The sequence below is a fragment of the Grampus griseus genome (assembly GCF_964374135.1).
Source record: "Grampus griseus genome assembly, chromosome: 18".
Lineage (NCBI taxonomy): Eukaryota > Metazoa > Chordata > Mammalia > Artiodactyla > Delphinidae > Grampus > Grampus griseus.
In genome coordinates, this window is record NC_139012.1 from 27,826,776 (window position 1) to 27,854,561 (window position 27,786).

The 27,786-nt window shown below is 40.9% G+C and overlaps 1 protein-coding gene across 1 annotated transcript; it reads left to right on the forward strand.

Moving 5' to 3' along the window:
- The first annotated feature begins 1,088 nt into the window (after positions 1-1,088).
- On the forward strand, positions 1,089-26,281 carry EDNRB (endothelin receptor type B). Its single transcript, XM_082675519.1, has 8 exons — positions 1,089-1,226; positions 2,019-2,554; positions 17,270-17,382; positions 17,518-17,722; positions 19,284-19,433; positions 19,835-19,968; positions 20,803-20,911; positions 23,739-26,281. The coding sequence occupies exons 2-8, from the start codon at positions 2,069-2,071 to the stop codon at positions 23,871-23,873; spliced, it is 1,332 nt and encodes a 443-aa protein (XP_082531645.1). The 5' UTR covers positions 1,089-1,226; positions 2,019-2,068; the 3' UTR covers positions 23,874-26,281.
- Positions 26,282-27,786: the final 1,505 nt, after the last annotated feature.

The window sequence follows — 27,786 nt, forward strand, 5'->3', positions numbered from 1 at the left end:
TTCACCTTTTTAAAATAGAAATTGATTTTCTACTTCGACTTTCCCAGAAAGCATTGCATAGAACACAAAAAATCCAAGATGCTTGTCCCACCTACGCCTTTAACCAGCTGTGAAGCCAAGAATGAGCCACCTGGACTCTACTGTGAATTGCTACAATGAGTGGCTCCTCCTGGCTCTGAAATTTCACAGATCCAACAGGGACTTAGCAGACTGGGGGACAGCAGAGTAATTTCCAGTGTACATGGCGCAGCCTGGATTTCTGACTTCTGTTTTATACAATCTCTGGCCAAAACTGTCAGTCATTATTATTCTTTCTACCCCTTAAAAATTGAGTTCAAGTATGCATAGGAGGAGTTTATGGCTCTGCCTCATAAATAAATATTCTAAATTTGAATGGCAGCTCTCTGATGATTTTCATGCCCCCTATAGGTATCGGGTCCTTCGACAGTAATAAAATCCAGAGATAGGCTGACAATAACACTTCAAGAGATGGCAGGAAGAGAGAAGAGCCTCTGCTAGAGAAAATGAAGGAGGAATTTTAGTTCTCTCCTAGGGCAGTGACAGGGCTTGAAAAGAAAGGATCGTGCTCTTCCGTGTGGGTGGGGACCCATGCGGACTTGAAACTGAAGGGCAAAACAAAAGCAGCCTCTCCCCCACCCTTCCAACGACTAATCAAGGTTTAGGTCTCACGGCGGGATACTTAACTTTTCTCTGAAAAGTCCTAGCGGGCTTGAAACACGTTTAATTCAGAGCCCGGTTCTAGTCTGAAGCCTCGAGCGTCGCGGGGTGTGTGAAAACCTGCCCTTGGTTTAGGCTCATCATCTGAAGAACTGAGAACCATGACAACTCCACAGCCTCCCAGGACGCGTCGCGGGCCGAGGACTGCCCTCTGCGGCCGCGGGCAGGTCCTGCTGATGCAGTGCAGGCGTCGCTCAAGGGGAAAGGTTGCCGCGCGGTCGCAAGAGGCGGGAGGAGTCTGGCGGTGATTGATGGGGAAGGGACGAATGAATAAAGGTACTTGTCTAGGGACAGCAAGGATCCCGAGCAAGCTGCGGAGGCTACACGGTCAGGCATTCCCTCAGCGTTTCGTCAGAGCCAGATCCGCCCGCAGCTGAAGGGAGGCGCGCTCTGCTCCAGGGTAGCCTGGAACCCAGCTGCGAGCCAAGTGCGTCCCGGGAAGGAGGTCCCCGCTGGTCCCTCTGCGCCTGGCGCGTCCGGTCCGCGAGGTAAAAGTTCTGGCTTGGTGTTGAATTAAAATCAGTGATTGAACCTTATCCTGGGGCTTCAGCTTGGATTACTTGTTTGGGGATTTTTTTTTTTTTTTAATGTATGGATACAGCGAATTTCAATGGGGTTGGAGCGAAGGAGAGCGCGTGAGTGTTTGAAGCCACTTGGAGGGCACAGAAGCTTCCGCGTTAATGCAGATACTCCCCCAATCAGAACTTAGATGTCCCAGAGATTTTCCGAGTCAGCCGGCACACTCGTGGGGGGTCCGGGGGAGCCCGAGCGCAGGCAGCCGGGAAGTAGCTGCTTTCACCCGCGGGGAGGAAGGAGTCTTGGCGTCCACACACAGGGTATCCGGGTTCCTGAGGAGTCAAATGCAGAGACTGGCACATCCCTTGGCCTCTAGGTGCCTTGATTTCCCCCGTCCCCACGCGCCCTTAGCCAGAACGAACACACACGTCTCCCTCTGGGCACAACAGGAGCTCAAAGCTTTGCTCTAGACACCCATCCTTTCCTCCCTGTCACACCCCTTCCAGAATACCCCACCCCACTGCGAGTCATTTACCCCTCGGGAAACGCAGGGGAGAAAAACCAGCGAAAGCTGGCTCTGGAAGGGCAGGAGACGGGCTCGGGCGGGTCACACGCGCCAGAGTCCCCCCACTGACGCGCAAACTTGAGTTACTTTTGCGCGCGGATACTGCGGGCGCGGCTGCGCTCTGCGCTAGCCGCTTGCAGGGGCGTGGCTGGGGTAGCTGACCCGGGTGTCCCGTCTTCCTTCCCTTGCTGATCTCCAGACTGAAAGCTGAAGAGTGGCCACCCGACTCCCCCTGGAGCAGGCAGCAGCATGCAGCCGCTGCCCAGCCTGTGCGGACGCGCCCTGCTGGCGCTGATCCTTGCCTGCGGCGTGGTGGGGGTCCAGGCTGAAGAGAGGGGATTCCCGCCGGCCGGGGCCACTCCGCCACTTCTGGGGGCCGGAGAGATAATGGCGCCCCCAACTAAGACCTCCTGGCCCAGGGGCTCCAACGCCAGCGTGCAGCGGTCGTCCGCATCTCCGCAGATGCCGAAAGGAGCGAGAATGGCGGGAATCCCACCGCGCACCCTTCCCCCGCCCCCGTGCGAAAGACCCATCGAGATCAAGGAGACTTTCAAGTACATCAACACGGTGGTGTCCTGCCTAGTGTTCGTGCTGGGCATCATCGGAAACTCCACACTGCTGAGAATCATTTACAAGAACAAGTGCATGCGAAACGGCCCTAATATCTTGATAGCCAGCCTGGCCCTGGGAGACCTGCTGCACATCGTCATTGATATCCCCATCAATGTCTACAAGGTAAAGGGTGCCTGCTAATATCGCAATGGGAGGGCACACCGTTAGGAAGGGGGAGATGCCAGAGCCTTTGCAGGAAGCTTAGTCACGAAGATCCGTCCCTTCCTAGAAGTCAGTAATCATTGGAACCAAATAGCCTTCTGGTTTCAGTAGCCCACTGCTAAGCCTGGAAAAAGCATAGTCCCCAGACCAGCAGCATAAACATAACTTGGAAACTTGTTAGAAATGACATCTTATAGCCCCACCTCAAACCCTACTAATCCAGAAACTCTGGGTGAAACACAGTAGTTTGTATTTTAACAAGCCCTGCACGTAAGGTTTGAGAACCACTGGTCCTGAAGGACCTTGTCCCTAAATCCAGCTCACAAGGTACATTCTCTCTACTCAGAAACTGATGATTCATGGACTGGCAGGATTGTTATCACCTGAGAACTTGTTAGAACTGCAAGTCCAACCCAGACTTATTAAATCAGAATCTGCATCTTAAAATACCTAGGTGATTCAAATGCATACTAACCTTGGGAAGCATTTTCTTAAAGGACCCTAACAGTAGAAGGGCTCGAATAGGTTTTTAGGAGACAAACGGTCTAGAAGAAAGAGACCCAGACAGGAGAGTAGGAAAACACCTGCTGTGTTAGTTCACCTGCTGTGAATGACCATACTTACCTACCCTTTACTGAATGCCTACGATGGGCCAAGCGCTGAGATAGATGTGTTACTTTCCTTTACTCCTTCTGACAACCCATGAGTAGACATTACTCCATTTGACAGATGACAGGATGTTCAAGGTCTCACAGTGAGTAAGTGATGGAGGTGAGGAGGATCAGGCTCAATCTGTCAGGTTCCAAAGTGCAAACTGCACCCCATCAATGACTTTGTGGACAAGACCAAGGACACTGAACACAAAGTCTCTAACAGTTTCAGTAGCTAACATCATTATGTGATTACTGCAGGCATCAGAGGGAATGGGCTTGAAGAGCTAGGGCAGGACGCAAACCCCTACACTCTGACTCCCGCTTTGAAGCTCTGGACACTTCCCAACATCTCTGGGCCTCAGCGTCCTCAACTCTACAATAAAGTTTCTAGTGCCCACCGACTGGGGTTTTGTGGTGTTAAGAAAAATAGCCTAAGTGAAAGAGCTGGAAAATTTTAAAGGGCGATGCAAATTTGTAAAACTCTGTTTCCCCATCGTAACCAGCAATAGGAAGTCATGCATAAAAACAGAATCAAAAGTGTAAGGGACCGGGAATGTACTTTGGGGATTTGCCTAAAGCTAGTCCTGGGCTCAGTACAAGGGAAAGAAAAGGCATGTTGGTTTAGGAAAGGATTGTGGGAGATACTTTGATCTTTGTGGCAGGAGAAGTCACCAGATGGCATGCCTTTAAATTGCCTTTTATGAATCTCTGGAAATCCTAATCCAATAAGGCATACATTAAGGAATTCTAGAGATTTCTGAGGTTTAGAGACAGGATTTGGATTAGGATCCAGGTCCTAGAAGGCAACACTCCCAGAAATGAGGGATTAATAGATGAAATCTTAAATTCCTGCATGGGTACCAGCCCTTGTGAACTCTGAGGGTTTCCTGGGAGAAGCACAGGCTGAAATGGGTCCCTTAAATGCAGTCACAGCTCCATTAGGGCCAGAAGGAACCCATTTTAGGAGTCCTACAGACTAAGTCTTACCATTCCAATGTGGCAGGAGAATTTCAATTCAATTCCTCAAAACTGACTTGAGAAATTTTAGAGTACAAGGTGTTGTGAGAAGTTTTAAATAAGTAATAAGATCCTTCTGAAAAGGGAGATTACATCTAGTTTTGCTAGGCTTGCACAGAGTTTTGTGAAAGATTGTTTAGGAAGGTCCCAGGAAACCCCACATGGTCAGCCCATTTAGAAACCCTCCTAAGTCAGCCAGCAGACGAAGTGCTGTATGGAAGGCTGGATTGAGGGCATTTTGCCTCCAGATCAGATGTAAATCACAGCTCTTCCAGGACCATCTTTCTCTGTCTGGCTAAATTATTGCATTCGATAAGCCAGAGACTATCCTACTCCCAAAGGACACACAGCTTTTCCTTTCCTTTCAAATTCCTTTATGATTTCCCTAGGAAGTTACAACGTTTTGCCTGAAACCATTCAGTCTGTTAAAGCTGTGTTTCTATTTCTGAAATAAACAAACTGAGTCATTACAAATCTGGCCATGTAATCATCCTTTTTGGTCATGAACAAATCCATCACATAGAATTAGGTCCCACCACTAGGTTTGCCATCAGTGAATCCTACATAGTGGCTTTTGGTTTATTTTTATATTGTGCATAAATATGTGTCACTTGAGATACAACAGTAATGGCTACCATTTATTATGTACTCAGTACTTGGTTTAGTTCATTAAATCACTGCAGCAAACCCTATGGAAGAAATATTGTTATCACCCCTGTTTTATGGGGAAACTACATTTTGGAGAGGTAAAGAAGTAAATTGTTCGATGTCACACCACTAGAAGGTCGATGTCACACCACTAGAAAGTGATGAGACTAGGGCTTGAACCCAGGCCTTCTGGCCCTAGAACCCGTGGTCCTCCTGGCCCCCTGCACAGAGTGAGATGAGCATAGATTGCCCTTCTCCAACCTGGAGTATTGTTAGGACCTCATTTCAGTGCAGTGCTGCAATTATGGGACACACTACTACATAGTAGGATACTTGGTAAGCATTTTCAGTTTTAATTTGAGTCATCTGAAGATTTCTATCTCCTGAAATCCCTTTCAGATGATCCGTAATGTATAATATTGATATCACTGTTTGTTATTCTAAAGGCTTTATTTACAAAAACACCTAATCCAGGGCTAGTTAAAAGCCATTTTCCCTTAAATAATTGTGACACCATATAAGTTACAAAAAATGCATTTATAATTTCAGAGTAGTCAAGTATTATACTTCATACAAAGCAATTGAAGTGAATTATGAGTGCCATTTAAATTTATCCTAAAGTGGGGGACTTGAATCTCTAAACTAGCAATTTCTAATTTTGTTTTTGTGGGATGTTATTATTCTCTTGAGAATCCAGTTAATTATCCATCTTATATGTTATATATAATTAACATATAAATAGATAATTTATATATACATTATAATTAATAGATACTATAATGTACATTCACAATTTCTGAGGGTTCATAGAATCCCGCACCTCCTCTGTTGGTTTACCCACAGGCCCAGAAACATCAGCGTGAACCTATTACATTAATCTGGACTTCAGTAAATCTAGAGTTCAGTAAAGTTGACAAACCACAAAATGTCATAGATCTGGCTGGAAGCCATGTTCCTTGATGCAGCTGTAGAACGGGATGGGACTTCACAGGGAGAGGCTGCTGTGAGGGCTGACAAAGCCCAGGAAATGTGTCTACTCTGCTCTGACTCCCTCAGGGAACTGTTTCTCGGGAAACTTCTAGACAGTCTTTTCACCAGGGCTCCTGTGTCAAGGAGGCAATCCTGATAGATCGATGTTGTGGGAGACTCAGCAAATCGAAGCTCTAAAAGAGCTTCAGATAATCATGAGAACCTGCTGGAAATAAAAGCCTCGTTTCTCCTTCTCAGCAGCGCACACTAGGGCTGTCACTGCATTACGTAAGAGCATCCAGATGAAAAATGAAAAAGCAAGCGTCCAAAAAGGATGTTTAAAAGTATAGATGTATACATATGTAAATATATTAAATGTTATAAAGAATGTACAGATGCATAAGTACACAGGTGAATATCATTGGTCGCAGTGCCTGGCACAAAGTAAGCCAGTAATAAATGTTATTAGGATGCGTGTGAGTGTGTGTGTGTGAATAAGAATGGAAACTTGGGGTTTCTTTTTTCAGCTTTTGCCATTATGAACATGACTACAAATAACATCTTTGCCCATATGGCTCTGCACACATGTGTGACTATATCTGAAGGGTAAATTTCTAGAATTAGAATGATTGAATCAAAGGATATGTACATTTGTAATTTTGATAGATATTGCCATACTGTACCCCAAAATTATTGTTGTACTCTTAGTTTGAATCACTATTTTATGTAACATCTCCATATACATATATAGGTATCAATGTCTATCTTTAATACATACATGGGTCACTATGCCAGTATTTACATGGTCCATGTATGTACCTGACCCCAAAACCAGTGTTTAAGCATCTGATGTGAGGATGAATATCTCCTTATTCACAAGCTACTTATTGTGCCATTCCTGTGTAGACTAAAATGAATGGAATAATCTAGACATTTGTTGCCTATAGGAGCCTAGAGTAAGTTGGAGTAGCACCAATGTCAAAGCTGTATAGGAAGAGCTGGGTATACTTGTAGATGCTGTGAAGTTGTTTATGTTGTTGGTGGTGGTTGGTTGGTTAGTTGGTTTAGTTTAGCTGTGATTTTTAACAAGCCTTGATTGCAGGTTGAAGTTAAAATTTCTTTAACTTCTCTTAACATCTTAAGAAGTTAAAAATGCTTGCGCAAACAGTGAGTTTTTAAATTATAACAAGTTCATTCTCTTTGTACTATATTTGCATGGAATAACTGACTCAATATATATATAGTTAACATAAATATAATGTAATATAAATATAATAAATAGCATAAATATAGCTTCCTTTATGTGTAAGCAAATTGAGTTTGAAAACAAATCTCCTTGGAAACTGATGACAGATATCTATGTGGGCAGACTTTGACAAGGATCCAAGTATAATCAGATGTCTAGTGGTGATGGAGAGCTTTCTAAAAATTGAGCTGGTGACCCGTTGGAGTGCCTCTAGATGGTTTTCTTGTTAAGACTTCGTAGGCTACTATTGGAGTCAGAGAGGCTGCCTTCATAGCTCTGAGCAGCATAGCTACTGACCTTTAACGTTTAACTACTTAAGGTGGGGTACGTGTAACATTAAAGTGCTGGTATGTCAAAATGGGAATTGCTTCACTGAACCCTCAAGTGAGTTTCGAGCGAAGTGACCTTGTCACGTAGTCAGACATTCCTGCTTGTAACACAATCAAAGCTGTCTTTCTGAACAAAATCACCTTTCTCACTATCCAGTCTTAGACTACTTCTAGTACTTAATAAGTCTGCATATAATTAACTAATTTCATAGTTAGAAGTAAAAGTGAATGAAGGACCAGCAAACTTAACTTTCAAAGTTATACTTTTCTGATTAGTAAATGCAGTTTATGCATATAGAGCAATAGAAGTAAAGGTATCATTGGGGAGGGGAGTCTAATTTTGCCCAAGATAATAACACTGTGCATATTTCCAGTTAAGTAACTGAGATATTTTAGTGACATTTTTGTGATGTCTAGAGACATCTTAGTAGCAGAAGCATTTTGTACCCAAAACAGAACCTAGATACCTTTGAGGTTCATTTATTTAAAGCAACAAAATTTTTAAGGAGTGTTAATTAAGCACATTTGAAGGATTAACATTTTAAAAGTGTTAATAAAGAGTAAGACTATTAGCTTTGCATGACCTTGGGTCAATTAATAAATAAAGCTAACCCCCCAACACCCACGTAGCATAGCGCCTGCAACAATCAATTCCAGACAAACGCTTGTTGACCAAAGATGTTATACTCATATTTTTATAACTGTCCAAAAAAAGGGGGGGGAGATTTTGTTCTTTTTTCTATGTGTATGAGGATATTGGCCATAACAGAAAAATAGGTCAATAGCAGATGTCAAATAGCCCAGACACTCAAGACTTCCTATTTCTGATTCACCGCTTCACATGTTGGCTGTGAATGCCTGTGACAAAATGGTGGGCAAACTCTTGGCCTTGGGCAATGAAATGTTCCCCAGGTTAACTCGAGGGTGCTTCCTGTATTTGCCTTTGATCTGCCACTCAGTCATTCCATAAATCCAAGGCTCTTGAAATGTCAAGGCAATGTTTCTTTCAATGTGGTAAGGCTTATCTATCAAAGGCTTTACATTTTTTTCTTTGCTCATTTTTAAATGATCGTTCAAGATTGAAGGCATTTCCATAGTTGTACAAGAGGATGACACAGCCGAGACCATGTTGTTTCAAGGCCAGGGAGCCAGGGTCTTCATTTTCCAAAGAAAACCATATAAGGTATGGCTAATACGCTATAGTTGATGATTTTTAGAGAAACATGCCAAATGCTAATCAATGATTAAGTGCTCTCAGGGGTGTTGACAGATAAAGCCTGAGCTGAAATAAGATTCTAGAGGTAATTTATGATGTGAAACATTCTCTTCCAGGACTTTGCAAAGTTAAGAAGAGGTTGGTTATGTTTGGGAGATAGCTGAGCACGGTGTATGGATACACCTTAGCTGGCAACTGCTCTAATTTCAGACTTTTTTCCTTTCCAGTGCTTTTACTTTAGAGATTGATTATTTCTCTTTCCCTATAGATTCTCTGGTGAAAATGTAAAGGAACAAGAAAACGGCCAAACTGGGATGGTAGAAGAGAGAGAGAAAGAGGATTGTTCTTGAGTCAGAAGTTTATTAGCAAAGTTGACAGAAGCATTTATCAAGCAGTGTTCTGTCCCTGAGTCTCCCAGCCATATTCTCACCACCTAACTCGCATCCCCTCTCTATTTCTCTCCTCCTTAGCTTCATCATGGTTTCCAGAAAGGAGGAAGCCTATTCTCTGGATGTTTACTTTGTACATATCTTCTTCCCCCTCACACAGTGTTTTCAAATTATATTAACGGGCTTTTGAATTCCATGGTAATCAAACGCTTTCTCACCATAGCTTATCCCATAAGCCATTTTCTGGATATAATTAGGTTTAAGTAAGACATGAAAATACTTAATAAGATTTGTTGAATTCTTTAAGTTTGAGAGTCACTTTCTGAGCCATGAGGCCATCAGGTTATAATTCTTTAGTTTCTTCAGGTGTCACAGCGATCTTAGAAGATCCAGCTCAGCTAAGTGAATCTGACCATAAAGCTAGGTTTGTGAATAGCATGTCTTAATGCTCTTGGTTGAATCTTTTCAAAACATGTGACATGTCAATGAAAGGTTTTAAGCACAAACTGTGGATAAGTTTTTAAGTTCAGGTAATAGGAGAGTAGCAATCCATTTATTTATTGGCCTGTTACAGACTTGGAAATAAATTTCACTGTAACAAAGGTAGGGATATATATTTAAGGTGAACTTAAGTTTCTCTAAGACATATTTATTTTTTATCTTTTTTCTATCTCTTTGCTTCTCTTAAAGATTTTGTTTCCAGAAACTTAATTCATTTTAATGGAGTCATTCTTCTATTTCAGCAAGTGATAGGAATCTTTCCAGAGCAGTGGAAAGCCCTCCCTTTGCCAGTGTGCACACAACAGATTCCTAGGACGGGGCCTCTGCCTTGAACAACTCCAGGGGGCACTGTTCATATTGTGGTATTTAAATGGTACCCCTGGGGGATAAGCTGACATTATTCCTCACCCACATATTCTAACCCACATGGCCTAATCTTTAAGTGATTAAGTGCATTTTAATGGACCCAGGATGGAACCGGTAAGGTAACTGATATTCGTCCCCAAGGGCACGGGTGCAATGTATGTCAAGAAAATATTGTCTATGCACTTGACCAGCAGCTTAAATTCTCACTGTATGTTTGAATAAGGAAAAAGAAAGGGAGATCCGACATGGGAAATCCTTGAATGAGGGTGTACTATCTTATTAAGACGCCAGTTCAATCGCAGAAAAACTCTTATCTGCTACAGGAAACAGAGATAAAAGCAGCAGAATACACCCTTCCCCAAACTTGTGAAACACAACCACTCCATTATTTCCTTCTTTTGACTCTGACTGTAAAAACATTTCTATAATGCCAGTCATTTGAAAGAAATGTTCACAGTTCATCACCAGATGGAAGAGACAGCAATCCGGCAAAGCAACCTTAGTTGTCATTTTTAATGTGTTGCTCACCTACCTTCTTAAATGACCGTCTCTTATAGCATCTCTATGCTTCCAGAGTCCATCTCCACCAAATTTACAACTAAAGCACCTCACTGAATCCCATCAGATAGTGAGAAACAGTAGGTTCTGTTTTTTTAAAAGTCATTTCCCTGATAGGTTTGAGTAGGGGAGAGAGGGGAGGGGAGGAATTTTGCTTTCCACCTTTTCCGGCCTGCTTGGAAGGCAGAAGTCCAAGAGAAGAGCTAACGCCTCAATCCCAGAGGCCCTGGCTCTATGTGTCAAGAAGACCTGATCATCTGGAAAGGAGGAGGGCATGCACTAGACAATACAAAAATCAATCAATATATAAAATGCATAGTCATCCCAATTCTCTAAAGAAATTGTTTCAAATATGAGAACTGAAAAGTTCATGACAAAAGTTTTATCACAAGATTTTTGCCTTATGATCAAATTCATTTATTTGTCCATGAACTCATTCATTCACTGTTGTTCAACAACATTTAATGAGCAGTCACTGTGTGCCAGGCACTGTGCTAGGCACTAAAAATGTTGTAGAATATTCTGAAACAAAGAAACAGTTAAAGTTCAGTGTATACTGTTAATTTAAAAAAAAATAGGAAAGGAAAATGGTATATACGGTTAATGAGGCTATTGAACATTTGTTAGTGCAAAATGGTTAACTTTGGCATTTCCCGACTCTACGGGGCTAGATGCCTTTGGGCATTAAGAGTGGTGTGTATTAATAGGATTTTCTCCATTTAATTTCTCTAGAATGTAATTTTTAATTACAAAAAGAATTGAAAAATATAAATCCCCAGTTGAAGAGATTTTGTAGGACTCACTTAATCATACTTGTACAGAAAGGATATTTATTTTCTGTTCATGTTATTTATCCTTTTAGAAGTTTTTAAAAAATTATATAATATATATTTAATATAAAATAATTTTAAAATATGATATAAAATAATTTTTTGGATTCTCTTGACTTTTTCCTTTCTCAAACAGCTGTTTCAACATAAAGTTATGAAATCATGGCCATCCTTGTGTAGAAACCTTGTAGTCAGTATGATCAAGTCTTTTTTCAACCTAGTGTTTATTTATTTATTTGTGTTTACTCATACAAAAGAAACGTGCTAGGGAAGCAGTAGAAGCCTTAGGTGAAAGGGGCCAGCATGAGGACAGGCTACCATTTGTCAAATGGACACCACATTGCTCCCAGGACCAACACTAACAAAAGCTCTTCCTCGGATGAACCATCACCATGTGAAAACCAGTGTCAGCTATGGGAGTATTTTCTGACTGGCTCACATTTGATAAATGGTAGGTAATATATATTCAAACTTAGTTTTAAACAGGACCTAAAAATTTAATTCACGTGGCAGGGACCTAGAAACAATATGGACCTCTAACATTCTTTTTGCAATCAGAGAGATTTGATTACATGCATGATTTGTCTTCAGTATTCAGATCGTGCCCTTACATTATCTAATTGAATGGGGAAAACCGCAAATAAGGAATAAGAATGTATTATTGCTGGGTTTAAAGTTAGAGTTGCCTCCTCTTGCAATAAAGGAGAATCAAATTTCCTCTACCAAGAAGAAAGCTGTATTTTCGGACTTCAAATGATAGATGTTGGATGTCATAATTTTTGTCAAGAAACAGTGAAATAGTTAATTCCCAGGAATTATAAAAATCTCTAAGAACATTCTTTCACCAAATTTTAAAGATGGCATCTTGGTTGAGAGTGATTTTTTTTTTTTTTAAGTTCACAGCTTTTCCCCTACCCAGGGCTTTGTTTATTATTAAACAAGAGGTTGACATCTTTTGCATTTTAAATAAGCTCCAAGCCCTAAATTGCCCAAGGCATTGAGGCTGGAGGCCATTCAGACAGAGGTGAGCATCAGCAGTGGGTGTGGTCTCTGTCACAAGGTGTCAGGCTTCTTGGTGTCCCCACAAAGCCTTCTGATCAGAGAAGCAGAGGTTGCCAAAGTCATCCTTCTGACTGACTACAAAATAATAGAAGTGGGCACTCCGTCCCCCCACCTTCTGTGGCCTCTCAGGACTGGCAGCATTCAGGTCTGAGCTGAAATGATGAAGAGGTTTTTTTTCAGTCTCTTTCCCTTCGGAAGGGTAGATTAGAAAACCGTAATCTCTCAGCTGTGATTAGGTTTCTGACTATCTCTGTGTTGAACTTGAAGAGAATTGCTACAATTTTCAGTTTGTGTTTCCCTGTCCTCTGTGATAACTTGGGTCAGAGGTTGGGCTGCAGGCCTCCCACTGGTATGAAGAGCAATCATCCAATTTCTAGGCTGAGCCAAAAACAATAGTAACCTCAAAACAGGGCCTGGATTCAGTGCAGAGCTCATTTTCATTGGCCAGACTTCTCTCCCTTCAGTGACCGGACACTTATTCATCTTGATCCATCTGATGGCTGTACCTAAGTGATACTAATATTTGCATATTTGGAAATCATTGAAGACAAGAAAACACTTGACACTATCTGAATTTTTGGACAGTAAATGAAAAATAGCAGGGGGGTTAGAAGAAAGTTTGACTCTACATCTAGATACTTTACCGTTGTTTGACACATAGTTATGGGTTTTAAAATACTAATATTGATTTAATTCTAAACACTTTTCATCTAAGATCAGCTTCTTCAAAACATTACAGAATCTAGAATCAGACCACGTGGGTTCAAATGTGGATCTATTACTTACTTGAGTGACCAAGGACAAATATGTTAGTTATCTAATGCCGAGAAGCGAATTACCCCCAAACTTAGCAACTTGAAGAATAGCATTTATTACCTGACACTCTCTCTGTGGGTCAGGAATTCAGGAGCTGCTTAGCTGGTGGTTCTGGCTCAGGGTCTCTTATGAGGGTCAAGATGTTGGCAGGGCAGCAGTCATCAGAAGGTTTGCCTGAGGCTGGAGGATCTTTTCATTCACACACTTGGCAAATTAGTGCCAGCCGTTTTTAGGTGACCTCAGTTCCTTGTCACCTGTTGGAGTCTTCATAGGGGTGCTTGAGTCTTCTCCTGACACGGCAGCTCCCCCAGAATGAGTGATCCAAGAGAGAGCAACGAGGAAGCCATAATGCCTTCTATGAACTAGTCTCAGATGTCACACATCATCACACCCACCACGTTCTATTCACTAAAAGCAAATCATTAGGTCCAACCCGTGTTCAAGGTCAGGAAAATGAGGCTTCACCTTTTGTTTTGTTTTTGGTTTTTTTTGCGGTACACGGGCCTCTCACTGTTGTGGCCTCTCCCGTTGCGGAGCACAGGCTCCGGACGCGCAGGCTCAACGGCCATGGCTCGCGGGCCCAGCCACTCCAGGGCATGTGGGATCCTCCCGGACCGGGGCACGAACCCGTGTCCCCTGCATCAGCAGGCGGACTCTCAACCACTGCGCCACCAGGGAAGCCCCGAGGCTTCACCTTTTGAAGGGAGGAGTATCAAAGAATTTGTGGGCATATTTAAAATCAACACAGCAAGTTAATAAACTTCTAAGTGCCCCTAAGTTTTTTTACCTATAAAATGGGGGTAATAGTAACACTATCTCATAGGATTGCTTTGGGAATTCAATGATATATCATGTGTAAAGGGCTTAGAATAGTGCCTAGTCCCTTGTAAGTACCATATATGTGTTAGTTTTGCTTCCCACCCCCCACCCCAATACATATAAAGGCAATCAGAATGATTAGACAGAATATTACCTGGATAGTTTGTACCAAACTGGGTCTGGCAGGGTTCTTTTAACTGTTTGGAATCTTTTTATTATGTTTCCAAGGGTAATTGGCAAGTCTTTTAAAGCACCTTGAGTTCATAGCTGGTTCAGACTTGCAGGACCCTGGCTCTTTCTCATTTCAGCCAGTGTCTCCACCATTCACATGATCAACCTCCTTGAGTTTCCTGAGTCCTCATATCTTATATCCAACCCATCAACAAGTCCTGCTAGCTCTGCTTTCAATACATATCCAGTCTATATAACCCATTCTTTTCAGCCCCAGGGCATCACAAGTTTCAGCCCACAATCTCTCATCAAAGCTTCCTTTCTTGACTCTACCTTCTAGTCTACATTGAGCTTCCAGAGTGATCTTTTTCTATTTTTTAATTAATTAATTATTTGTTTATTTGGCTGCGCAGGTCTTAGTTGCAGCATGCTGGTTTCCCTAGTTGTGGTATGCAGGCTCCAAAGCACGCAAGCTCTGTAGATGCAGCGTGCCGGGCTTAGTTGCCCCACGGCACGTGGGATCTTAGCCCCCCAACCAGGGATTGAACCTGCGTCCTCTGCATTGGAAGGCTGATTCCCTGGACCACCAGGGAAGTCCCCAGAGTGATGTTTTCAAAAACATAAATAAGATGATGCCATTTTCCATTTCCCTGTTCAAAATCTTGCAATGGATTTCCTAAAATAAAAACAAAAACAAAAAAAACCATCAGACTCCTCCCTGTGCAACTACATCTCCTAGACACTTGGCCTGGACCACTCGACCCCAGCCTTGAGAGCCTTCTTGCTGTCCCTTCCTCTCACTAAGCTTCTTTTGACGTCAGGGCCTTTGCATTTGCTCTTTCTTCTGCCTAGAATGCTCTTTGCATGGCTTACATTTTTTAGTCAGGTCCCTACTGCAGGTTGCCTCTTCAGAGAGACCTTGCTGACAAGCCTATCAAGAAAGCCCCCTAAATTCCACCATAATCTTTCAATATGGTGACACAGCCTGTGTGACACCATATTAAGTATTTATGTGTTTTGTGTTTGCCTCCCTCACTAGACTGTAAGCTCCATGAGAGCAGGGAGTTTGCCTTGTTCACTGATAGGCACTCTGTACTCCGAATGGTGTATGGCACATAGTGGGTACTCAATAAATGTTTGTTGAATGAATGAATGAATGAACAAGCAGAGTTATAAGTCAGCTTATTAATCCAGAGGTCCCAAGTTAGAGGCCGGTCTGACACATAAAAATATTTTGTTAATACAATGTTATCTGACAGTGGTTTTTTTTTTAAATATGAATTAGTTGACAATTTTTATAAATTGTGAGATTTCATATAGAAATTCCAATTTGGGGCTAAAAATCAAGATACTTTTGTATTGGGGATCTCTTGGCAAAAATCACATCAAGTTTATTAGCAGCAGCTCCATTTAGACAGGATTTACCCCAGACCCCTCTGTTCCCTATTATTCCTGACACCAATGACTTTCTTACACCTGGCTTCCTCCACTCTTCTGTTGCCTGCCTGGCCTTGCAGGCTTTCAGACCCTAGAAAAAGCGTATTTGCTGTAAGTATGCCAACATTTGTTCTACATGTCGGTGTAACTTTTCATGTCTACCTTAGAAATGAAATTGGTTCCACGTTGGAGCTCCGAGTCATGTTCGTACTGAAACACACATTTCAGCTTTGGGTGCCACTCTAGTTACAGAACAATCACCCAGCATGACGAACTCCACAAAGAACCTTCATGAGTGAAAGAACGGAAAGACTCAATTGTGTTTCAAAATAGTTTTCACTTTTGGAAGGTTATTTTTTAAAACATTAAAACACACACAGAGACACGTAGATTTGAAATACTTCTCTTTATTTTCAAAACCTCATGAACGTTCGACCCAGATGTTTACCTAAAGTGATTCATTTACCAGGGTGGGGCACACCCAGTTGTCCTAAAAAAGAAAATCACTGAGTTTAACAATAGATGGTTGCATAGTCTGAAGTCAGATAAACGGAAATATATATACAGTACCAAGAACTAGGTCTTTTGCTCGCTGGATAGCCACTGCCTATATATTTTAGGGGGCTGAATATTTAAGCATCTGCTGTGTGTCAGGAACTGTACTAGGCAATTGCAGAAGTTCTTTTCTGTTTGATGGGCTAGGGGTTCCAGACAGCAAAAACTTAACCAAACAAACAAGTATGGTATAATATATACAATAGGATAAGTGCTCTGGATGAAACGGGCAGTGGGGTAGGATGAGGGAGATGGGGAGGCCTGACCAGTTCTTATACTTAATAGTGTGGTCAGGGTAGGTCATGTTGAAAAGATGAGATCTGAGTAAGACCTGAAGGAGGTCAAGGAGTTAGCCAAGTGGATCTGTGGGAGAAAAGCCTTCCAGGATAAGGAAGAACCTCAAGTGAAGCCCTAAGGAAGGAGTGTGCCTGCTGGATTCAAGGAGCTGTGTGCCGAGTTACAGACCAGTCAAGTTGACTAGAGTGAAGAATAAGTACACGAACACACACACTGTTCTCCATAGGAGTCGTCTAGTCTCTCTGGCTAAGAAACATTTGTCTTTTTTTGTTGGTTTTTTTTTTGGCCGTGCCACATGGCATGTGAGATCTTAGTTCCCCGACCAGGGATGGAACCCTGCATTGGAAGCATGGAGTCGTAACCACTGGACCACCAGGGAAGTCCCACGTCACCTATTTTTAGTTAACCTTATTTTGATTTGGCCACCAGCTGAGTATTTGAGACTCTATAACAGTATGAGAGGCATTTTCAGCACTGCAGGCCCAATCTTGTAAGGGGAACTTAAGCAACTGGCCCCAGTTGGCCCTGCAGTGGAGGAGACCTTGACCCTAAGCTACTGTCCGTGTATAGCTAATTCTCCTGGACTGGCTGCCCTTTCATTATTCCCAATCCACTTCCTTGTTCCAGATATCAAACACAAGTGCTTTTCAGAGGAGTAGTCTATGAGAAAAAGAATAAGAACTGGAATTTGTTATTTTAACTCTACATGTTCATTTGTCTCCACTAAGTGAAACATACAGTTCAGAGGGCGCCCTGTGAAAATCTCCCTAACAGAGCTTCGTGTCTCCTCAACGCAGCTACTTGCCGAGGACTGGCCCTTTGGAGTTGAGATGTGTAAGCTGGTGCCTTTCATACAGAAGGCCTCTGTGGGAATCACTGTGCTGAGCCTATGTGCTCTAAGTATTGACAGGTAAGAGCATATATCTAAGCCAGGTATATCCTGACTGCTATCCTAGTGATTGCTATGCTACTTAGAAAATAAACTGTTTAATTCAATAAAACTAGGCTCTGCCAGCTTGGCAAATGATTGTGTTTTACTCCTCAGATATCGAGCTGTTGCTTCTTGGAGTCGAATTAAAGGAATCGGGGTTCCAAAATGGACAGCAGTAGAAATTGTTTTAATTTGGGTGGTCTCCGTGGTCCTGGCTGTCCCTGAAGCCGTGGGTTTTGATATGATTACTACTGACTACAAAGGCAGTTATCTGAGAATCTGTTTGCTCCATCCCACTCAGAAAACAGCCTTCATGCAGGTAAATTCTACTCTTTTGTCCCCCTTTCTGTTGTTGCCTTATAAATATTTAGCTGTTTTTCCCCTGATCTCCTCTTCTTGGGAAGCTACTGATTTATGACTGTCCTTGGCATGAATTAGGAGTGTAGGTCCTAGGGCTGTGGGGTTAACGGTGACTAATGACCCAGGCTGCAAGAAGCTGGGTCACTACTTCTCCAAGAATCTCCTGGTGCTCAGGAATACAGATAAACCAAGTTTACATGAGAGAATCGGTTTGAATTTATAGCTTTTCTACTCAAATTCCCATAAGGACTGGCGGCTACTACATATTCTGTATGAAGCAGCACAGCAGTCATCAGAGCGAGTGTGTGGCTCAGGGAACGATCAAGTAGAAGTCGCCCTGGTAGGGATGGATTGATCCGTGAAGCTCGGTATGAATAACAAGCTTGCCCTCTCTCTAAAGGGAAAGCTGCCGTTGCAAAGAACTTCATCTTGGCCATTTATTCAAGAGCTTTTAATCAGGAAATAGGAAAAGAATGGTAATACTGGTCATCAGAAGATAGATCCTAAGTGTAAAAGGCTCTTCCCAACAGAATGGGTTAAGAGGAGTTGATGCAAAGGGGGCTGGTCCAAATGTCACCAATGATTATTTTCTATTTTACACATAAGACGAGATAAAGCTTTATGAATATATGTATAGATCGTGGTAAACAAAAGAATAAAGAGGGGCATTAATGTGAAATTGAGAATGAGACTGCTGTTTTCTTGTTTCTTTTTTTTTTTTTTTTTTTTTTCGGTACGCTGGCCTCTCCTATTGCGGAGCGCAGGCTCAGTGGCCATGGCTCACGGGCCCAGCCGCTCCGCGGCATGTGGGATCTTCCCGGACCAGGGCACGAACCCATGTCCCCTGCATCAGGCGGACTCAACCACTGCGCCACCAGGGAAGCCCTCTTGTTTCTTATTAGTTAAAATGGGAAAAGTACTGCACAGATTATGTAAATTCTACTCCAACACAGACATATCTGGAACAACAATTTTAAGAAAAAAGAAAAAAAAGCAGAAAAAGAATAAGAGAAAAAGCATGCTACAAGCAGCTTTGATTTTTAGTTGATAGGTTAGATGTATACATCCATTAGGTAAATGATTAATATAGACCTCTTCCTACCTGCTTTTCCCATAAACAAACTTGTTAAAAAGTGAAAAACTCCCATAAACACTAGGATATCTTTACCCATTCAGATGTGGTATTTCACACAAAGAATTCCTTAAGGATAACTTGCCTATGTGAAGACAAAAATATTTGAATTATCAAATATTTAAAATTTTGCCCAATTACTTACATTTTTATGTGTAATGATAGCACACTTCCTTAGAGAATTGAAATGCTTTTTAGGAAAAGTTTGTTTCATTTAATTTAATTATTTGTTCAGCAGATGTGGCCTGAAAGATTCTACATAGTATTTATAAAATGGATCGACTTTAGAAGATAATTTCTCCTTGATGAGTATTTTTTAGTTTAACGTTTGATATGTAAGATTTTCTTACAGAGGAATATTAAGTATAACACTCTCTCTTCCCCATAGTATTACAAGACAGCTAAAGATTGGTGGCTATTCAGTTTCTATTTCTGCTTGCCATTGGCCATCACTGCATTGTTTTATACCCTGATGACCTGTGAAATGTTGAGAAAGAAGAGTGGCATGCAAATTGCTTTAAATGATCACTTAAAGCAGGTAAGAAAATAGAAATATTTGCTGACTCATGATTACAATCCTGATTATGAATATGAAAATTATCATGGTGATAAGAAACTAAAATTATCATACACCACAGCATACTTCCTTTTTCTTGTGCTGGTGTTTTTTAATATACAAAGAATATTTTTTATATTAGCTATCTGGAGATATTCTACATAGTCTAAAAAGATGTAAAAAGAGCCATTAATTTTAAAGATGAATCTCTAATCATTTTCTGTCTAATTCACATTAGCTATTCAGTTTAAAGCTCAGTGTCCTGAATTTTTACAAATGCCACTGATTTTTTGTAAACGATATTAAATATTTTGTTTGGAAAGCGAGAACGCTGTGATTATAATGAGGCGTCTATTCAGTGTCTGACTGTGGTTTTATTTCAGAGACGGGAAGTGGCCAAAACAGTATTTTGCCTGGTCCTTGTCTTTGCCCTGTGTTGGCTTCCTCTTCACCTCAGCAGGATTTTGAAGCGCACTCTTTATGATCGGAATGATCCCAATAGATGTGAACTATTGAGGTAAGAAAGGTAAAATAGAAATAATTGTGTAAATAAATGCCATTCAGAAGTTTGTCCATTGATTCCTTTCATTGGCAAGAGAGAGAGTACCATTTTTCTAATCCTTAGGGAGCAAATAAGATGGCCATTTTTTTACCTTTACTCCTATTTCCAAGGGAGAAGTAAAGGGACTTAGGAGAACACTGGGAATGGAGAGCCAGGGTTGTCCAAATGAGCGAGTGGCACAATTGAAAACGTTAGGTCTGATTCTCCTTTGCACTTTGTAAATCCTTTCTTTTCATCCAGCCTCAGCGCTTCCAAAAGAGATTTCATTTTTTTAAATTATTATTAATTAATTAATTTATTTATTTTTGGCTGCATTGGATCTTCATTGCTGCACGCGGGCTTTCTCTAATTGTGGCGAGCGGGGGCTACTCTTTGTTGCAGTGCACGGGCTTCTCATTGCAGTGGCTTTTCTTGTTGCAGAGCACAGGCTCTAGGTGCACAGGCTCGGTAGTTGTGGTGCATGGGCTTAGCTGCTCTGCGGTATATGGGATCTTCCCGGACCAGGGCTCGAACCTGTGTCCCCTGCCTTGACAGATGGATTCTTAACCACTGCACCACCAGGGAAGTCCTGAGATTTCATTTTAAATGAGAGAATTGGGCATGGGGGGTGAGGCGATGACAGGGACAGAGAATGAGAGAGAGAGATCATAATTGGCAAAGACTAGTGATAAAGTCAAAACCATTGTAAATGGCTAATTTTTTTGTTCACAAAAACACAAAAGTCTGTAAAGAATATATGTTCATAGCAGCATATTTTTTTACAGACATGTCTTGTATTATTTTTTGCAGCTTTTTGTTGGTATTGGACTACATTGGCATCAACATGGCCTCCCTGAATTCCTGTATTAACCCAATAGCTCTGTATTTGGTGAGCAAAAGATTCAAAAACTGCTTTAAGGTAAGAGAGTATTTGAAAATCAAAAGCCCTTTTTAATCTGGCATCAAATATAACCCTTCCAAACTATTAATATTTCTATCCAAAGAGATCTAGTCAATTGTTTTGCAGTTTCCCCTAGTATTACATGATAGACATTTCTTTCTTCTTTATTTATTTATTTTATTTTTGGTTGCGTTGGGTCTTCGTTGCTGAGCACGGGCTTTCTATAGTTGCGGTGAGCGGGGACTGCTCTTCGTTGCGGTGCGCGAGCTTCTCATTGTAGTGGCTTCTCTTGTTGCGGAGCACCGGCGCTAGGCACACGGGCTTCAGTAGTTGTGGCTCGGGGGCTCTAGAGCACAGGCTCAGTAGTTGTGGTGCACGGGCTTAGTTGCTCTGCGGCATGTGGGATCTTCCCGGACCAGGGCTCAAACCTGTGTCCCCGGCCTTGACAGGCGGATTCTTAACCACTGCGCCACCAGGGAAGCCCTAGACGTTTCTTTTTAAATGTGAATTTTGCTCATAAATCACTATAATTGATTTCTGCCTACAAATCCCAGTCAACCATTCCCTACTGCCTCAACCAATCAATTTTACTCATAGAGTTACACAGAAAATGAATAACAATTGCATGCATTGATGTCTGACAAATATCACATGATAAAATAAGAGCTACACATGATTAAAGGCACTGTTCCCATTTTTGGAAGATTTTGGACCATGCAGCACACTGTAGATTATAACTAAGTTAGTTTCTTTTTCATACAGAGGTGACAATAACGAGTCAAACAAAGCAGTTTAATTCAGGTTTTACCTCCACTTTTCTGCCTTCATTCTATAGCAGAGAAGTGCTCCTTGATGTGGAATATGTGAAATTATTCCTCATTTGCCTGCTTGCATTTGTGTGTAACATCTATCCATCCATTCATTCACTCCTTCAACAATCTAGCATAAATAAAATATTCCCTTCCCTTATGTGGGAATGATTCACTTGTCCCTGGTGTAACAGAACTCAGATTCAGCTGCTCACCACTCATGTGCCAATAATTCGTGAGGCAAGTGTCAGTAGAAAAGAAAGGTGCTTTAATCAGAAAAGCCAGCAGGCTGGGGAGATGGTGGACTCGTGTCCAGAGACCAACACCAACGATTCTGCTCAGCCATGAGTTTTTAAAGGGAAAAGTGGAGGGGGAAGAATCTCAATGAATCATCAAGGCAGGAGGTTGGGTTCTGCCTCTCCCCTGCGGACAGACTGGCTGGCTCTCTCTTCAGATGTTATCTTGCCTGAGTGGTCTGCATGCAGGATTGCTTAGGGGGGGGGCTACTGTGGGTAGAGAGCTAGTCTTACTTGTTTTTATCTAGGAAGAGAATCGACAGGTTAGGCAAGGCATGGTGTGCATTCAAGAGAGCATAAGTCAGGAATTAGTTTCAATTGCTTAGTGATCACATTCCTATAATTAGGTTCTTTCAAGGTTAGAGGGGAACAGAAATGGGCAAACAAGAAAGGGGCAAAAGAGCTGCCTTCAGTTCCCCACTGTCAAACACCATTCCATTTCTCTGGGATTAGGGGCAAAGGTCTATCTTCTGTAACTTCTTCATGCTGACATGGGGCACCATATTCTCAGAGCGGAAGATGTCAACATGGGTCTGTAACATCTCTTTGCCGACAATTCTATTGTAGTTGTGTGCTTACATATACGGGCAGAACAAGCTACAATTATTCTGCTGCCCACCAAGATACAGATTATTATGAGCAATAATGTTAATCCCATTCTCCTGAGGCTCGTTCTTGGACTTGTGCTGGCCACAGATTCAGTACTGCTCAGTATGATGCAGCTTATGTCATGGTTACAGTCTGGTCATCATGGAGTTAGCTTTTTCCCTCTGGTGGCAGTTACCGTACCTGTACAACAACTGAGGAATGTGCATCAGACACTGAGTCTGTGGCTCTATTGTCCTAATTATTAACTGCTGGGTTTTGTATGGAGGGCGTGGTGCCTTGGTTCTGCTTGGTTCCACTGGAAGTTCATTATTGGAAAACCGAGAACTTAGCTTCCTTGTAAGATCAAAGGCAGTCTATAAAATTCTTCACTTACTCATAAACTCATAGATTTTAGAGCTAGAAGAGAACGTCACCAGATCATGTCCCTCATTTTACACAACAGAAAGCAATGGAACTCACATTTTCTTATACATATAAATTCTCAGAAAACAAACAGAATTAACAGGATTTTTTAAAATCCAAGAAAAAATCTGGATGACTAAAACTGAGACACATATACTTTATAACCTTATTGTGTAACAGTATTGAAAAGTCACATGAGATTAAACACGTGGCTGAAAAAAATGGTGATGTAATATTAAGTTTATTGACATGGAAAGATGTTTATGTCACTGTCAAGGCCATGGAGTAGTATGTATAGTCCAGTTTTATTAACATAATTACACACACACTTCCACAAACATGCACAAATACAGTCATGTTGTAGATATGTGTGGTAATATTTCCATTTGCATAGGAAAAAGTCTTGAGTTATGTATTTATCAAATATTAAAAGTATTTCTCAAGTAATCAAGAGTAAGTATCAAGAATTAAGAGTGGCTTTCTCTTTCAATTTGAATTAAAAGATGAGGAAGTTTAATTATGTACATTTTTCTTCTCTGTATTTTCTAGTTTAAAAGAATTATCGTATACTACTCATGTAGTTATATGTTTTTAAGGGGAAAAATAAGAGGGCATGGAGAGAAATTGGCAGAATTGCATATCATGCAAAGAAAGCCAGAATTCTGGAGAGTAGGAAGGGTTGTGATAGTGTAACTGATGTGAACTTATGAGTTACTTTGTTTTGTACAGTCATGCTTATGCTGCTGGTGCCAGTCATTTGAAGAAAAGCAGTCCTTGGAGGAAAAGCAGTCGTGCTTAAAGTTCAAAGCTAATGATCACGGATATGACAACTTCCGTTCCAGTAATAAATACAGCTCATCTTGAAAGAAGGAATATTCATTTTCTTTACTTTGGACAGAAATCATTAAAACAATGAGGCATCCGCCAAACAAAACAAAACAACTGTGTATTTGCACAAAACGATGTAAAAATGTAAGAGTGATTATTTTCTTAACACTCAGAGTTACTCATGACATTTTATGAGCTGTTTACAGCATGAGAAGAAAAGCGATGAGAATTAAGAAAGCCTCATTGTGAAAGCACTTAATCCTTTACAGTCAGCACTTCAATGTGGCTCTTCCGAACTTCTGGTATATTCATACACCACTTACGTTTAAATTGAGCTCACTCAGAATTCCTATTAAAGATGTTTATTTTTTATATTAAGGTGAATCGGATGCAAAGGATAAGTGTGTTGCTGCGAAACAGAATTTTTAAATGAAATTTAAATTGCTCAATTTAAAATTTTAAAAATCTTTTAAAGGACTTTTTCTATTAATAGTCTCACACCATTGGTTGGACTGTAATTGGAGACAAAATATGAAAGCAGTTCAGCTGGTGTATTTTTTTGATGTTAGAGACATATTTAAATGATCAGGAGGGAGTATCAGAGAGATTGAGGTTTTTGAAAATATTCAACTTTACATTCAGATAAGATCAAATGTCACAAAGGGACACAGAGAGAAGGTTTGGAATGCCATCCCAAAACACTGCTTTGAAATCTCCTATTCGTGTACTCTGCAAAGAAAATACTACCTACAGTTTTTTTGAGGATTATTAAAACATTCTTCTTCTTTCACTATTGTAGTTTAAATGCTATTTGTTCAGTTTTGTCATCTGTAAATACTTAGCTACAATACACAACGTGTAGATGATTAAACGAAGGGCAGGCCCCAGTGTTCATACCTTTACAATGGAGAGATGCCAGGAACCCCATAATGGACAGAATGTGAGTTGCCTGGAGCAGTGTCCACATGGCAAAGGAGAAAGCAGCATCTTCTCTCACCCCTGCTGCAGTTAAGATCGTCTCTGGCAATGCATCATACGATAGTTAAAACACTATTTTTAAGATCATAGATATTAGAGTCAATGTAACAGTTACCTGTAAAGCTTATTACTAATTTTTATATTATTTGTGTAAATAACTAATAGAAAAGAATTCTGGATGTGGTGCTTTCCTACCACTTACAGGCAAAACTGCTTTTTGAGACTGTTAAGAACCTCTTACTTTGTGCATTCTTGCCTAATTCTTTCATCTCCCCAGCAAAGTGCCTCAGGTTAACTTGGAAGAGATGTGTGTGAAAGTATGTACAAGAGAAAACGGAAGACAGAGGAAATGAGATGGGGCGGGAGGAAACCCATGGGGACAGATTCCGTTTCTTAGCCTGATGTTCGTCACTGCCCGTCATATCAATGCAAAAGGTCCTGATTCTGTTCCAGCAAAACAGTGCAATGTTCTCACAGTGGCTTCAGGAACAAATTGGGCCCAAGAGCTTTAACTCTGTCTTAAAATATAACAGAGTTTCTACCCTTGTTTTTTGTGTTTTTTTGTGTGTGTGTGGTTTTTTTTTTTTTTTTTTTGGTAACCCAGGGCCACAGCCACATGTTGAGAATAAGCGAGCAATGTTGTTTTCTGCCAGCATCTAAGGTGATGCTACCAAAACCCCAATAATGGGACCAGAATGAAAGGACAGTAATTAATTCACATGCCACATGGAATCTATTTACAAATCCCAGGCTTATTTATTAATTTCTTCCCAATCACTTTTTCAGATGCTTGTCATCAAGAAAGACATTTCAAACTTCGGATTTTAAATTAACTTTGGGTTACTACTGTTTTCAGTTTGTTAATATATTTTTTATTCCTATTTAAATTTGAGCTCATTTTATTACCATTCATTTTGTTTCTCATCTGCATCATAATGCCCCTTCCTTCTCCCTGTCAGAGTTGTGGTCTGTGATCATCTTGCCAAATTTTAAACTGCACACAAATAGCATATACATGCATTATTTATAATGAAATTCTGTTCAGTAGCTTTTCTAAAAATGTTTGATTCAAAATTTTAACATACTGACAAAGGTTGGTAAGAAACAAGCATGATTTCTTAGCATGAATAAAATCAATATGGGAAAAGGTGCTACTGTTTAACTTTAAAACGTATTTTCTAGTATTAAGGACTGTATAATATAACAATGGACAAAAATAATGTTAACATGGACGTAAAACTTAAAAGATTTATAAGCGATTTTAGACTGTTTTCTCCTTTATATTTGCTAACATGGGTGCGTGTTAGTATTGACAGCTTACAACATATGGCCAAAGGAATACAGTTTATAACAAAGCATGGGTATGCTGTAGCTAACTTTATAAAATTGTAATATAACCAGGTAAAATAATTATATATTTTGTTTTTCTGAGGTCACTTAAAGTGGCAACTAATGTAGTTGCTAATTCTATGTTATGTAAACAAAATCAATAAAAATTTAAATTGCTTTAAAAAAAGACCAGCTTGTTTTTCACTGTGCAGGCAATAACTAATACTAATTTATTAGTAAGTGTTTAAAGGAAATATAAATGTTACAAATGGACATTATTTACGTTAAACACACAATTATCAAGGAAATATGAAAGCTGTTACATTAAAATGCCAAATTTCTGTTCTGTTTTATTGAGGTGAGTAACCAGATATATACACATTCAGTTTTCTGAGGTTGGTTATCTGACTGATTGTTTCCAATGGCACCTTGTGTCTTTCCATCTCTGGTTTCCTGCCTTTGGAGCATTTCATTGTTTAATCATTATTGTACCATAGGTGAAAGTTGAAAGGCTGAAATGAGATTTTGGAATCACTCATTTCAGTTCATAAGCTCTGAGTGCAAGATGGGATGAAATTAATAAGAAGAAAGGTTCCTACTTGACAGGAGATAGAAACGATAACAAAATTTAATACAAGGCAAAATGAAGTGACCACTAAATAACCGTGTACTGACTGCTCTTGAGGTTCACGTGTCTGTATCTCTTAGCACATAACCCCTTTCTTTCCCTGACAAAAATCATCTAGAATTAGCATTTACTCTTTTCCCATATCATTATCTTAAACTCAGCCTAGTGTTTCAGAGGTTTCTATGAGTCATCCCTCACCTTTGCTGGATTTCACCTGCCTCATCTGAGCTGGGTATTTTGAGATATAGGTGTTGTGAATTCAGGAGCTATATGAGAAGTACAAGAGAGCAAAACCCAGGCAGAACCCTCTCTCTTGAACTGTTAGTTGTCAAGTTACAATAATAATAATAATGCCCACATAATTCATTATAGTAAATGCAGGCAGAATAAATACAATGTAGATTCTGGGAAGAAAACCAAAAGATGTGGCAGCTCTAAGATGGAAATGTCCCGAAATCCAAAGAGTGCAGAGGCCAAGCTTGTGAAGAACAATGGATCTGGCTGGACTGACTTGCTTTCAGTCGTTAGTCAGCCTCAGAAGTGACAACGTTAAATCATCAACTGGGCTTCCCTGGTGGCGCAGTGGTTAAGAGTCCGACTGCCGATGCAGGGGACACGGGTTCGTGCCCCGTTCCGGGAGGATCCCACATGCCGCGGAGCGGCTGGGTCCGTGAGCCATGGCCGCTGAGCCTGCGCGTCCGGAGCCTGTGCTCCGCAACGGGAGAGGCCACAACAGTGAGAGGCCCGCGTACTGCAAATAATAATAATAATAATAATAATAATAATCAACTGATCGAATGTGTATACCCAAATCAGAAAATCTCACTGAACACTTTCAAGATTCAAGGCTCGCTTAAGCACAGGGAATAACTCCATCATGGTAGGAAGGCAGCACGCGTAATGGAAAAAGCATAAAAGTCAAAAAACAATATGATATCCTTGATTGTTTCATCAATATGGTTGACCTCAAACAAGTCAGTTAACATCTTAGAGTTCCAATTGAATTATCTATAA

Excerpts from the sequence above, each read along its gene's own strand:
- EDNRB (XM_082675519.1), top strand. The coding sequence starts at position 2,069 with ATGCAGCCGCTGCCCAGCCTGTGCGGACGCGCCCTGCTGGCGCTGATC. Across the intron at positions 17,383-17,517 it reads TGTGCTCTAAGTATTGACAG|ATATCGAGCTGTTGCTTCTT; the intron begins GTAAGAGCATAT and ends TTTACTCCTCAG. Across the intron at positions 17,723-19,283 it reads AGAAAACAGCCTTCATGCAG|TATTACAAGACAGCTAAAGA; the intron begins GTAAATTCTACT and ends TCTTCCCCATAG.